This window comes from Sinohyriopsis cumingii, chromosome 7, assembly GCF_028554795.1.
Source record: "Sinohyriopsis cumingii isolate HCF-2022 chromosome 7, ASM2855479v2, whole genome shotgun sequence".
Classification (NCBI taxonomy): domain Eukaryota; kingdom Metazoa; phylum Mollusca; class Bivalvia; order Unionida; family Unionidae; genus Sinohyriopsis; species Sinohyriopsis cumingii.
In genome coordinates this window covers 17,721,249-17,736,566 of record NC_142967.1, presented here as the reverse complement: position 1 = coordinate 17,736,566, position 15,318 = coordinate 17,721,249, and the positions used below count along the sequence as shown (strand labels likewise).

General features: G+C 33.8%; 1 protein-coding gene across 3 annotated transcripts in view; it reads left to right on the top strand.

Moving 5' to 3' along the window:
- The window catches only part of LOC149794787 (uncharacterized), a 37,480-nt gene extending 23,750 nt beyond the window's left edge, over positions 1–13,730 (top strand). For all 3 annotated transcript variants that reach the window (XM_089964440.1, XM_089964437.1, XM_089964439.1), the window contains exons 3-8: positions 1,835–2,025; positions 5,317–5,370; positions 7,273–7,342; positions 7,701–7,814; positions 8,650–8,766; positions 9,486–13,730. In XM_089964440.1, the coding sequence (XP_089820566.1) occupies positions 1,835–2,025; positions 5,317–5,370; positions 7,273–7,342; positions 7,701–7,814; positions 8,650–8,766; positions 9,486–10,873 (1,934 nt within the window). In that variant the 3' untranslated portion in view covers positions 10,874–13,730. The remainder of the gene's footprint in view (positions 1–1,834; positions 2,026–5,316; positions 5,371–7,272; positions 7,343–7,700; positions 7,815–8,649; positions 8,767–9,485) is intronic.
- Positions 13,731–15,318: the final 1,588 nt, after the last annotated feature.

Below are 15,318 nucleotides of genomic sequence, written 5' to 3'. Positions count from 1 at the left end.
AAGAGTTATATTAATGTCCAAGCGAATGAAAATTCCCGTATAAACGTAAAAAAACGGAAACGCATTTGTTTGTCAAAAATCGTGACGTTGTCGAATTGGCGTTATCCGCAACTCCGTTTGAATAATTCATGATAGTCCCAGAAGATATTAATGTCCAAAAAAGTGTGCAGTTTCTATCTACACTGAACAGACTAAACACATGTTTTTTCTCAAAAAATATCTACGTAGAAAATAAAACACTTCAGCAGACTTGATGATACAAAAAAAAAAAAAAATAAAACAAATAACAATGACTCCAATATGGGAACGAAATTTGATAGCCCATTTCTCTCTTTACATACACCTTCTATTATGACTATATTTCACAACATAGCCCTACGTGACAGTTCATACTACTCATTCTAATGTTTGAAAATACACATTCATGCGATCTAACTCATCCAATAAGAATTAATATAATTCTTTTAAGATAGCACCTGACAAATCTATCCAATGGGAGCAAGGCCAAATCTTGTAAACATGTTTACTTATAATTCTATTATTAGTAACTGTCAAGAAATACGTAAACATCTATTTTATAGATCCTACAGGGAAATTAATCCACATACGATAAGGAATGTTTGACTTTGATATTGGCTTTGCCACACTTTTCGTTTTTACTAGATGATGGCTGGTGTGTTGGTATCATCGTCCATCTTACATTATTATTTGATGATGGCAGGTGTATTGAAATCATCATCCATTTTACAATTTTACCAGTTGTATGGGAATCACCAATGAAATTTCTGAATGAGTCTCATCAATCAACTTATAGCAAGAAAACCAATGCCCTATGAAGTCGTTGAATGAGTCTCATCGATTTTCTTATTGCAAGAAAACCAATGCTCTATGAAGTCGTTGAATGAGTCACATCAATCTTCTTATAGCTATAAAACCAATGCCCTATGAAGTCGTTGAATGAGTCTCATCGATTTTCTTATTGCAAGAAAACCAATGCCCTATGAAGTCGTTGAATGAGTCACATAGATTTTCTTATTGCAAGAAAACCAATACCCTATGAAGTCGTTGAATGAGTCAGATCGATTTTCTTATTGCAAGAAAACCAATGCCCTTTGAAGTCGTTGAATGAGTCACATAGATTTTCCTATAACAAGAAAACCAATCCCCTATGAAGTCGTTGAATGAGTCACATCGATTTTCTTATTGATACAGATTACAACATAAACGTTGCATCCATTTCCTCAGCTATGAGTCACAAGGCCGACACTATACGTTGTAGCTGTACATAATTATCTATTGGAACATCCAGACGACTTCTTGACCTAAATAATTTGATACATTACAAAGGATATAATATTTATTGTAGACACATTTTCAGCAGCAATTTTTTTCTCACTCGAAAGGCAATGCAAAAACATACAAAAATGAGTCATGAACAGCCACCAAAACATTTAATTTGTTATTTTAATATGCTATACCAATATAATTGATGATACCTTCACCAGTCTTGACAAAAACTTTTTATTAGTAAATACAGCAGTCTTATTTAAACTGGTCTGTTTCTATACGTGGACAAAATTATCTGGTATCTTCAACTGCTTCTGAGAGCGTATTTCAGAGAATCTAAATTTAAGTATTTGTTATAATTTAGTTTACACTGAACTGACAGATTCCTTTTGTTTAGGTTCATTTAATAAAGCATAATTTACCATGAAAGAACTAGCCAATTTTACATTTGGAAATACTGATATGCATTTTAATAATTCTAATATAGTATTTTCAGTGTAAAATTAATTATAATTTATATTTCATTATATCGTTTTAATTTTCTCAGAGAGTGACGCACCTTGCCATGTAATAAAAGGACTGGGGAAATTTGAAATAACAGCGAAATCTCACGTCACTGATGGATGTGTGATGATCGATGTAACCTTTCAATCAACACTAAAGGAGAATACAGCCTATTTTGCTTGTTTGCAAATGGAATGCAACTGTTCACAATGTTATCAGCCTACAGACGCAACGGTTTGTTCACAACTGAGTGTTAATTTTAGATTTTTTTCTTGGAGCAATCGACGAACAAGAAGGCTGTGTATGGTCCATGTTCAAACAGGCAGCTGAGTACGGTTATAACAACGCTGTATATTGTTTTGGCTTAAACAGGTTGCTGAGTACGTTTATAACAACGCTATATGTTGCCCTGGTTCAAACAGGCTGCTGAGTACGGTTATAACAACGCTGTATATTTTCCTGGCTCAAACAGGCTGCTGAGTACGGTTAAAAGAAAACTTAAACTAGTTGTTTATTACGGTTGAAGAAACATTGCATATTTTCCTAATAAAAACAGCCTGTTGATTACGGTTATAACAACACTGTATATTTTCCTGGTTCAAACACGCTGTTGATTAATGTTGAAACAAAGACGGTAAGAGTAGTCAACGCACCTTAAATTAAGTAAGAAAAAGTACGACTATATAAGTACAATAAACTGACAGCCTACAGTGCAAAACTAGTACTTAACTAACCTGAGAGCTTTCGACTCTTAATGAGTCTTTTTCAAAGGCAAATACAAAGCATAGACAAGACAAACAAATAAAACACAAAAACCGTTGTGTTTGCAAAACTTTACATGGCTGTTTGTACAGGAATTAAACCTTTAAATGTATTATGTTGTAACATGATTGAGGTTGATTTTGCATACCTGACGTAGTGAACAAGATGTTTGCTAAAATCTGAGTTCAAGCCGAACCCTTATTGCCTCCTTAAAATGTTTTTTGAAGCAAACGTATTTATAAGTTGATGTATTTCTTCAGTAGAAATGACTCACATACATGTCTAGTGACATTAGTATATATAGGGGACTTCGTAAACAAATAATTCAATCTAGTTCATAACTAATTAGAATTTATTGCAGTTGTGTTTAGACACACACACACACACACGTGTGTGTGTGTGTGTGTGTGTGTGTGTGTGTGTGTGTGTGTGTGATTTGGATTTTTAACGTAGCTTTAACAATTTTCCAGTCATATCGCTACGATGCCTGCTGTATGGTAGTTTATAGTGATGTTTAGCATCATGCCGCAGACACGTAGCAACATGTACCACCTACTCACATTATATTGACACCAGGCCAACCAGTCCTAACACTATGCTCGTAATGATGAGTGCCAAGCGAGGCAGCTGTTAGTACCATTTTATAAGTCGTTGGAATGACTCAGCCGCGGTTCAAATACGCGACCGACCGCATTCGAGGCGGACGCTCTAATCAGTTAGGCTACCGGAGCGGTCGATATAATTCGAGATTACTTATTTAAATTAATCATCACAATTACTAAATTCGTCATTGACTGGATTAACAAATTAGTTTGGGATTTTTGTTAATTCGTTCAAAGACATTTTGGATTGCATTATTGGACATTGAAGGCTATGGGAATATTTGGACATTCATGACAAGTGAAATTCATTCGGAACATTCTGTACTTTTGGAATTGTAAAAGAACAATTAGGACGGTTTGTTATTTAATTCACAATAATGTGTCTTTTGAAATTTTACTTTTTTATCCAACAGGAAAAATTGTCTGTTGACTTTTACTTTCACTTCCTTTCTGTTACATATTGTATGACCTATAATAAGATAATATAGTCATGTTGTTTATTCCGATCTAAATCAATAGGATCTTTCTTAATGCCACTAACTGATTAAAGTCCGATACTGAGATATATACTGGAAACTAGACTGCTTCAAAGAGAGATTTTAGAACGTAATTATAGGCTACTGCATTTGTATGGGAAAATATGAACGAGTTTTATTCGGATGGATACTGCATGACCTTGGGAGTGCAGTAGATCCATCCGACAAAACGAGTTCATAATGTTTCATACAAATGTAGTAACCTTTTTATTATATACTCATTTTCTTATTCTACCTAAGGCTTAATTATATAAGCAAAACTACACTACAAGAAACAAAGTAAAACATTCCAAACTAAATACACAAGCGCAGATTCATAAGTATACAACAACATTATTAATGCGCACATAACTTCGCCCAGCAAAATTTGAACTTAGTCGCGCGCTGGACGTCAGTTTCGAAAGAAATTGTCGTTTTATTCTGCCTAAAATTGAAATTTAAAGTCATAATGTGAATGAATGCGCTTTGCAGCAACTTTTCCATTTGGTCTGGAATAAATGGATTTTGATATTTTTGTCGATTCTATTAAATTTCGTCATTATGGACTGGGTTATATCTGTATCAATTCTAAAATGATTTGAACAGCGAGGCATGCGCCTTGACTCATCTGCATGTGCGTTTCTCTTCTGTCATTGAATGTTTGGAATCATAATATGGGGAAATTATGAACTCTTTTAATTGTAATTCTCCAAAGGACGCTATGGAATATAATGTTAATTTTATTCAAAGTTCAGTATGGAGGATGTTATTGCACTTGGAATGTGGTGAAATTACAGTACAATTTCCAAATATGTTATCAAGCTTTAGAACCCATGACATAGCTCATGCAATTCAGATTTGCAAAACTATGAAAGTACATTTTGAAAAACTTTAGGATGTAAAACTGTAAGTATATTTTGCCATTCTTATTACCAGTTAAAGAAGACACGTTTAAGCCTTGTCAATTGCATGCTCTTTGTAAGGACCCCAGCAATGGTATGACCTGTATGGCGTATATTGCTAGCCTAAATCAGAAACATTGCATCGTAAAGTTAACGCAAAATATTGCAAAGCAGCTGGTATGTGGCAGTCCACGAACAGCTGCTTTAGTTCATTCGGAAACAAATTTAATCAACCAAAACCTAAAGCGCCTACTACACGAGTGTACATTATTTGTTTTCAAAGTAGTTACTAATACACTATACTACTATTGGGCACACCTATCGTACACGTGCGTACAATATGAGGATGTTCAATATCGTAAAATACTGCACGATTCTGATAAGGTAAAGTTAACTGAGACAAAAATGAGTATATAATAATAGCCATTATTGAATACGTACTGGTTCAAACTGCAGTGAAAGCTTTAACTTTTAAAACTTAATTTGTCTAAAGGCAGTTTTTTTCAGATAAAATGCTTGCCAGTTTTCTTTTTAATAAAGGTTGGCGATGAATGTAATTGATAAATTTAACAATCGCAAGTAATACTTTAGCTGAAAGTCTTAGATGTTTGTGTGAATATGTACATTGTATTTGCGAACAATAATGATAAAGTCCTAACACTTCAATTTATTTAAATCAATCTGATCAAATATTTGCTTTAAAATATGTGTGGTGAATTTTACTTTCTCCCTTTTTACTTACAGAACGAAGTTTCATTCAAGTTGTGTGAACACGACTTTGAAACATACTGCATTCTTGTAAGTGAAAATTGCATGACTACTTCTTCTTTTTTATGTCAAATGAAATAGATTTTCGTCGGATATTATGATAACATGCAACATAATTCGAAACCTTAAAGAGAAAATTAGTACTAACAACAGGACAATCAGTTCATGCAATGTTTTAGCCGAACAATTATCTAAACAATTTCATAAACATTGACATCAAAACCATTTAGTAGTTATTTGAAAACTCTAAGGAAAATGAACTTACTAAAAGAATTAAACTCAACTGCACAAGGATATTTTATGGAATGAACCGTGTCATGTGGTACATAGATAATAATGGCACTTCCTACAGTAATATTTCGAAAGAAAAATAAATAAACAGACATTGGTTTCAGTGCCAAAACAGCTCCATCAAGCTATAACTTGATTAAAGCTGGTTTCTGACCTTATTTTTAGCTGAAACGTTCTAAACCCAGTTATGAAACCCGACCAAACCACCATAGTATAGTTCAGTAAGCCTAACAAACAACTATCATCTCGATTAAGGAAGAAAGATATGTGAATCCATTAACAACGAATTGGCGTCGAAAATATTATGAAATGGGACCATTAATTGATTGATGCATGCAGGGTGGTAATTGTAAAAAACTTTATTTTTTCGACCAAAAAAAAATCTTTAATCACAAATCCACCTTATTTCAAGCATTTATAACAGAGATTGTAACAAAAATAGTGATTAGTTTGTTTAGCTTTACAAGGAGAGCAGATGGACTTTTGCACTAAACGTCGCTCTTGGACATATGTTTTGGACGCTGGGCTTGCAAAACTGGACTGGATTCCATACCTAAGCGATCGAGAAGTTTTAAATACTAAATAATCGTGGAAATAATAGTCATTACTAAAACTTTCTCAATTATGTCCTCCAATCATTCTTTGGTATGAAGAGAAGAACTTCACTGCCTTGAGAAAATATGAAATTACGCAAGATATGCAAACACAAAACGCAACTACTTTAATTGAAAATAATCCACTTCCGTTTATTTGGTTTCCAAAATACGAATACATACAAAAGCATGATCTTCGCTCCTTGAAATTATTAAATATGGTCGGAGAGCATAGCTGAAGAGTTTCTTGTTACTGCGTCTGATTTTCAGAATTTCGTTGTTTCTGAAACTTTCAGATCTGTTCAGTTTGCTGTCTTATGAAATTTTGTAAATTCATGTACAAAATGCCGACGATCTAAAACAAAAGCTCTATGGCTCCTTAGCTGGGAGTAATACCATGAAAATTGCGTCACCGTTTCCAATGAGCCATCATATTGCTCCATATCGCAAATATTGTCAGTCACCAATCAAATATCGCGTTATTTATCCTTCTGTTTAAGAGTTATAGATTTTGGTTATCTAAATACTAGTTGTTTTAATAGGGTCCGTTTTGCAGCAAACGCAGTACATACTTTCTGTCTTAAAGTCTCATTTTGTATAGACAAAGAAACTATTTAATACGTTTCCCGCTTATAAACTTTATAACAAAAGGCAAATCATGTTTACCCAAAGAAAACGGTTGTGAGCTCTTCGATGAATCGGAAAGGAATAACTTGTAGACCCGGATGGCATAGGACAAAGAATAACGTACATACCCGGAAGGCTTAGGACTAAGAATAACGTACATATCCGGAAGGCTTAATAACATGCATAACCGGAAACCATAGGAAGAAGAATAGCCACCAGACCCAGATGGCTTATGACAAAAAATATCACGCAGACCCAGAAAGCTTAGGACGAAGAATAGCATGCAGACCCAGATGGTTTGGGTGTAAGAATTTGTAGGAGCATTTAATTTGGTTCATAGAGTAGATTTGTTTTACTTTTTTTAAAATTTCTCTCAGTGGTGATTATATTATTTATCTATTTCGGTACCGTATATTTGCAGGCAAGCCAAGAAGGTTCTGACGTTTATTACCAATCTGCGGTATTCAAATTGCCGGGTAATATCACACACGGTATGCATGCTTCATTCATTGACATTGACATCGTCTTACTGTTTCTTCCATCTTTCTTTCATTCTCCAGCTCTGGTCTAGATAACGTGATTAATTTTTAAATAAAAATATCTGTATGTGACATTAACGTACCAAGCCAAATGCAGCATACAGTTTTAGAATTTAAAGAGAAATCCAAACATGTCATAGAAACTGAAAATGACACTGTATCATCAAACGACGATATCACATTTTTCAGTGACTGTTATGTTCGGTGTCTATAAACATTATTTGGCTTTTCTGTGCTAAAAGGATGCAATTAATTTGAATTTTAATACGTTATTTAGTTTAATGTTTTTTATTTTCTGGTTTTTTTCTAGATATCACCAGTGACGAGAATCCATCGATTATTATTGTTGTCCCAACAGTTATTGGTTCGGTTCTACTACTGGTGTTGCTGGTTGTTGCTTTCGTTATTATTTGGATACGTAAAGGTATTTTTCTGATTCTGTGGTCTAAGCCAATGAATGTTATTCAATCGATCATGCAGGAGAGGAATCTTGTTATCCATTCAGGCTTAATTTTATATTAGATGATAGTAAAAGAGAACGAAAAGGAAGGATATGACGCGCATATCTTGAGCTGTGATAATATCTCACACATTTTAAAATGTGATAAAATCTCGCATGTACCAAAATGTGATAAGATCTCACATATATTTAAATGTGATACAATCTCACATGTACTAAAATGTGATAAGATCTCACATATATTCAATTTTAATAAAATCTCACATGCACTAAAATGTGATAAGTTCTCAATATAACATAAAGGGATAAAATATCACCTATATTAAAATGTGATAAGATCTCACATATATTAAAATGTGAAAAGATTTCAATGAATAATGTGAATAAAATAAGACTTCCCATACAATTATAAGTATGTCATTTCATTTACAAAGCGTCTGTTGCCGATCATAACACACACACACACAAATATATATATATATATATATATATATATATATATATATATATATATATATATATATATATATATATATATATATATATATATATATATATATATATATATATATATATATATATATATATATATATGTATGTGTGTGTGTGTGTGTGTGTTGTTGTTGTTGTTGTTGTTGTAATCTGTTTGATAACGTTATCATATGAAATTTTTCTATTTACTTATGATTGCAAGTTACTTAATTGTGTATTGCTAACCTCAAATTCGAAACATTCTGGATTTTGTATGAAGCAAAGAGAACTGAAATTATTATTTTGTAACACAGTTTTTCGATTTCAGCCAGAAATTACCCAGTGAACTTACAGAGGAGACACAGTTCATCATATGGACCTATAGACGATGTTGAAACGAACGTAGAGACATTGCAACAAAGAGCATTGAGTGAGAACAAGCAAGGTATTACTTTATGGGGAGAGAACTCTGGCCTGCTCAACGTCATTTATTCTTATGACTGAATCTTAAAGTTGTCTTACTTGAGGTATTAGTTTGTATACTTCATTATTCGTGGTTCTATTAACCTATAAAATATATATTAGAAACTTGTACAGAACTATTGTACATCACAGTTTCATTTCGATAACATTCCTGCATCTGCGTGAAATAAAGGAAGAAAATGTAAGGAAATCCTTGATGAAATTCACATCTAATAAACCCAGTCAGGATTTACGTTTCTGTTGCCCTGAAATGTTCTAGATTTATATGATTTCTGGTGTGAACAAAATTTACACTGTGCATATCTTTTGCTTTAAGCAGACACTTACATTACCAAATATCCTTCAATATATTTTAAAGCTCGTTCGTCATAAGTATGGGCGCATGTTCGAACGATTCTTACATGTATTCTGGGCAAAACCGCATATAGTTCATCGAGAGTTTAAAAAATGAACAGGTGAAGTCGTTAACATTTTTTTTTAGAGCAATCTTTGGAAAACGTTCAAATGAATCTATATAAAATACTATCATTTCATAACCTAGTGATGACACTAAATAACGTTGTAAACAAAATTTATATTTAAAAAAAGTTGACTCTAGTCCTGGACTTGAAGAATTACTGTTTTCTGGTTTTCAGAGTTAGCAAAATAAGCATTGAAACTACCACCCATTTTTTTTTACAGGTGACAGGAAGAGAGTTCTGGTAGCTTTTCTAATGGATTCGGTGACCTTGGGTAACACAGTCAAGTATTTTTTGTCCCTTCTTCACAAATTTCCAAATCTAGAGGTCGTAACTTTGGCTGATGTTTATACCCATGAACAGGGTATTATGGGATCGTCACTAGTTGCCGGATCCTCTGATGACCTTATCCATCAGCAACTAGGAAATCTGGGATCGTCACACATTGAGGCAGTGATAATTATTCTAACAGAAACAATATTAGACATTTGGACGTCAACAGCAGACTACCATTATCAAACAAAGTATATAGAGGATAAACATTTAAAAACATTAGTTGCACTTTGTCACGATTTAAGGAGAAATGATCAAGTGATGAAAATAGCGGTCAACTATGACTTTTTAAATGAAGATAGCCATAAGTTGAAAACTTTCAGAGCTCATAATAAGGGCATAAAAGTGTTTAAGATCATATCATTCACGGCACAACTAGGGTTTCAACTTAACGTAGATGCCATTCATCAAATGTTACAATACCTATGTGACTCAAATTACCGATCATTGCTAACTTGGAAAGATAGCATGGATGCAGAATTACTGCTTGAAAGCATTACGAAAGAGAGAATGGTGGGTTGCACGCTCAGTTCAGCGAGAAAAAGACAATGTCCTGTCCATAGACATTCGTCTGAAATAGATGCGATTTATATCAACAAGTTCGATTTACAGTGCTGTGAAAGAAATGAAGGTTATCTAATTCCACAAGGGGATGGGCAGGTAACGCAACACGTTCAGAAGAAAGACACGCGTGTAGATGGAGGAACCCGTGTCTGTCATGGCGTTATTTCAGGAGCTGTTCATCAAGCAGCGCCAGACGATCAGAGTGTTGTATCTTCAAACGGTAGAACTGCCTTTGCAAAAGTTCATTTTGATGCTAACGCCTCCAGCTTGCAAGGGGAGTTTTGTCCTTCCATCTCTTATCAAACCAATATTGTGGATGTTAATTTAGAGCCAAAGGAAGAAGACGTAGTCCATAAACACACTCACAACGAGTTTGACAACGAGGAAATAATGATAATACCTAATCATAACGGAAACGGCATGGCCATTTTTAACGATATTTCGCTGAAAGACAGAGGACTTATTAAAAAGAACCTTAATGGAGGTGATTCTTGTCTCAAAGGGATTGTCGATGAGACGAGAAGAAAATCGATTGACTCTAAGGATGATCAACGAGCAGATAGTGGAATTTACTCCTCATACATAGACCCCGATGATGCTGCTCTGTACCCAGACATCTTTACTCCACCAGCCGAACTTGACGAAGTCTATGTTGAAACCACCATAAATGCGTTGATGGATGAAATTGTTCTCATTAACAAGATACACGGATGACTTAATTATGGAATCTACAAATGAAAGAGCTTCCTTTTTGATATCAATTAAGATTTCTAGTTTTGTCTATGTAGCATTTGGACGTCACGTTTTGTTTTTGTTATCATTAGTAAATTATTCTAAGCTTCATCCGAATGTGAGAATTTCGACATTGAGAAATAGTATGTTAATAGCTGTTATACACAGTTTAGAGACAATTTTTTAAAACGATTCGTTTCGCTTGGACAATAGCGTAACGGCTTGGACCATAGCGTAACGGTATGGACCATAGCGTAACGGCTTGTTTAGATCCTGAACTGCAGGAATTGCGAATAGATTCTACAAAAACTCGAAAATGAGAAAACAAGAGTATTTATTAAAGTTACATCACTCTGCAGTAAGACTGTCTAAGAAGGTTACACCACTTTGTAGTAATAGTGCCAAATAAAATACAACATCAATCTGCAGTACTAGAGTCTAATAAACCAATGATTACCACTGAGCTTAAAGTATTGGTCAAAGTTACGACGTGTTTCATGAAGCGTGCAGTACTCTTGAAGAAAATATTTGCAGACTAAGGTATATAATTCTGAATATTATAAAGGCTGAGAAAAACTAAGCTAAATGCAACGATTAAAACGGGTCACTGCAATGGGAATTTAGGTCACAAGGACCACGTTATAACTGAAGAGTGTAGTCATGATAGGTCATTATCCCAATGAATATGATTTTGAAAGCATGATAGTGTCAGAAACGGAGCCAATGCCAACCCTAAACAAGAAAAGCTGCACTTGAAGGAAAAAAAGACCGGATTCTGTTTAAACTATTTAAAACCTTTTCTTACCCGAAAGCTCCATATTCTTTTCTTTTTTAATTTGTATTGCATCTTTTAAGAATAATTGTGCACAGAGATACGAATCTTAAAAATATGGACCAGAGTACGTACGGGACCTTTTTATTTATATGGAATTTTCGGATTATTATAACAAAGATTTCGCTAACGTAGATATTATAGTGTATGGAAATTATTATAGGTAACGTTGATGTTACAATGTATGGAAGCTGCTATAGGTAACGTAGATGTTACAGTGTACGGAAGCTGCTATAGGTAACGTAGATGTTACAGTGTATAGAAGCTGCTATAGGAAACGTAGGTGTTAGAGTGTATGGAAGCTGCCTTAGGAAACGTAGGTGTTAGAGTGTATGGAAGCTGCTGTAGGTAACGTAGATGTTAGAGTGCATGGAAGCTGCTATAGGTAACGTAGATGTTACATTATACAGAAGCTTCTAAAGGTAACGAGATGTTACAGTGTGTTGAAGCTGCTATAGGTAACGTAGATGTGAGAATGTATGGAGGCTGTTATAGGTAACGTAGATGTTAGAGTGTATGGAAGCTGCTATAGGTAACGTAGATGTTACAGTGTATAGAAGCTGCTATAGGTAACGTAGATGTTACAGTGTATAGAAGCTGCTATGTCTAACGTACATGTTAGAGTGCATGGAAGCTGCAATAGGTAACGTAGATGTTGAAGTGTACGGAAGTTGCTATAGGTTATTAAATTAAGATTAAATCCACGGTTAATATGATTACTATCTTGGACGGAGAGAAATAAAATCTGAAAACAGCTGATGACAGTTATTGAAAAAATACGAAAATAAAGTGCATTTAAAAATACTAACATATCTCGACATATTTGATACTCGTTATATGAGTTAGGCCTCTGTGAGAAAATAAATACATCACGACCCAATTTTTAGTCGAAATAATCTACAATAACTCTTGTAATACAATATACCGTTCTTTGAAATGTTAACCCTTCATCCCCCGTACCCGAAGAAAATTATAAACCTTTATCTCCAAATAAAATATTTCGTTGTGGTTCCACTTGATATTTTCAATCATAATTTTATGAAACACGAGGTTTTATGAAGAGCTGTGTTTAAAGCTCACATTTATGTAACATATAAAGAAGGGATGACAGTAATAATATTAAAGGGGGTTTCGGCGTTATCCTCTCAGATTAAGTACATTTTGAGAACTTTTCAATCATTTTAAGTTCATTCTGTAATTCAAATACATTCTGCGAGTGGATAAGTGTGAAAAATCTCAAATATATTTGTACTTGTCAAATAAAAAAACAAAGAAATTAGATTTGTATACTTATTGTTAACTGAACTAGAATTCAAAATCACTCACTAGAATCTACCATATAAATTGAAAATTAATCTGATTATAAATTTGTCTGCAGAGTAAGGACTAAACCCTCTTTTACATTACTATTAAAGCACTTTTTGTAAACCGATTATGTCGCAATCTTTTTTTGTTTTTGCACTGAGCATCTCTACCATTTTGTTTGCACGTTGCCTAATTCCGCTATTTCATCAAGTTCTCTCACATCTTCATTTTTTTTCACCTTGTCGAAAAAAATCGATGATACCTTTTTCCAACAGAGCTAATTTAGCGTTTGAGAACAAAATATCGTTTCTTAATTTAATCATCTTTTTAGTTTGTGCTAAAAATTTATGTTTATAATTTTTAGTACCAGACATTATCCTAACTATTTGATAAAATATTTAACTTTTCGTTTTGTAATGACCATAGGCTAATGTGTGAATACTATCAGAACAAAATCGTTTGTCATCTAATGATGATAATCCTTTTTTGGTTCAACACTCTGGTCTGTATCTTATGATGATATGAACTGATGGTGGTCAGTGTTAAGTTCTCAATATTACCGACTATCACTGCTCGTTCATAATCATCATAAGTAACATTGTTTTCGAGAACAGATTTTTTGATTCCTTTTCCAGTTTGCTTTTGTCTTTCATTACTCAACAGCAAGCAATACATTTTAGATCTCAGTCCAATATATTTTGAAATCGGAATAAAAACTTTTTTCGTCTTTGAACTTGTCAATCACTTTCTTATTTATATCATCATGAAACTTAGACTTGGCAGGGTGATCTGATAACTCAAACAGCTCCTTGCTCTTTCTCATGTCGTAATAAATATTACTTGTCTTAATCTGATAAACTAAACTATCTGTGTCGGTGAACAGCAATTGTGCTCTCCTACCATATTTGTTTTCATCGTGTATATTGAAAATCGTACATGAGTATCTTGGATAAATTAGGAACAGTAGCACCAACAAAGATCAGTTTGTCAAGAACTGAATTCGCCTTTTTACGTTGTATCGCTAAAGGTCACCAAATATGTTCGTCCTTACAAACGAATCACTCGAAACTAATATATTTCTTCGTTAAACGTTATTTACTATCTCAGTATTGACTCGTTTCCTGATGTTCTCCATTGTCTTACCAAAAGCAACTTTATTCATCATCTTGAAGAAATCTTTGTCAAACTTTGACTTAGCTAACTTACGTTGTTCTGTATTTAAATTGATATACGGTTTCATCCATCTTTCTTGTCTGAATTTGATTACTTTGTGAACTTTTCTTATTATGAAACCATGATCAACAGCTTGTGTCAATCCAGCATCACGTAATTTTTTCCATTAGATTTGCAATCAGCTTCGTGACTTTGCTAGATCCAAAACTCAATTTAACTTTCATCGCTCTTTGTTGCTTACTCAGCGTATCATCTGTAACCAACAATGTTTCAGCGCAAAATGGGTAATCATTATGAAGATCATGCAGTTTTTCAAGATAATCAAGATCAACTTCAACAAAGTAACCAACATCATCTGGCACAATATCTCTTGTTTCTCTTATGTATTCATCACCACTTATCCAGCTGAATTCTCCAGTTGTTAGTTTCTAACTCATATTATAACCATACAAATTGTTTTGGAAGGATTTATTATTTATTTTGATGGTGAATGATCGTCATACTTTGGCATGTACTTGTTATTTGCTTTTGCCATTTTCAGTGTGATTCCGTCTTTTATTCCTCTCTCGATGAACATGAACATATCAGAGTCAGTAAACAAATCCAGTTTTATTTTACTCATTATGAGACGCGCATCCCAGTTGAGTTCTGGTGATGAATAGTACCACGCTGGATCAATCTTATAAAATGTTTGACATACAACTCTAAAATTTTCAAATACATCAGCCAGCAATAGAACATCAGTGGTCAAATATAAATCGTAATACTCGCTAATATCTTTTATCTTAAATGTTTTCCAGATCATCTTAGCAAACTCATATTCATCACCTGTAATATGTTCATTTGATAACTTAGAGTAAAAACATTTCTCTGACGGTAACTCAGTTTCATTAAATCTCAACCAGCTGTCCATGTATTTGTAAGGGTAAATTCCTTTTTGTTTCAAATCATTTGATGACTCACCAACCAAAGTAATCATCGAGGCTTTTCAAAACATCACATGGCTTAACTAGACTCTCGAGTAAGCTCGCCATGAACTGGAATGAAACAATAGATCTGAGTCCACCAATACTGAACGACAAATATTTCTCAAAAGTTTTGGTATTGCGGTTATTTT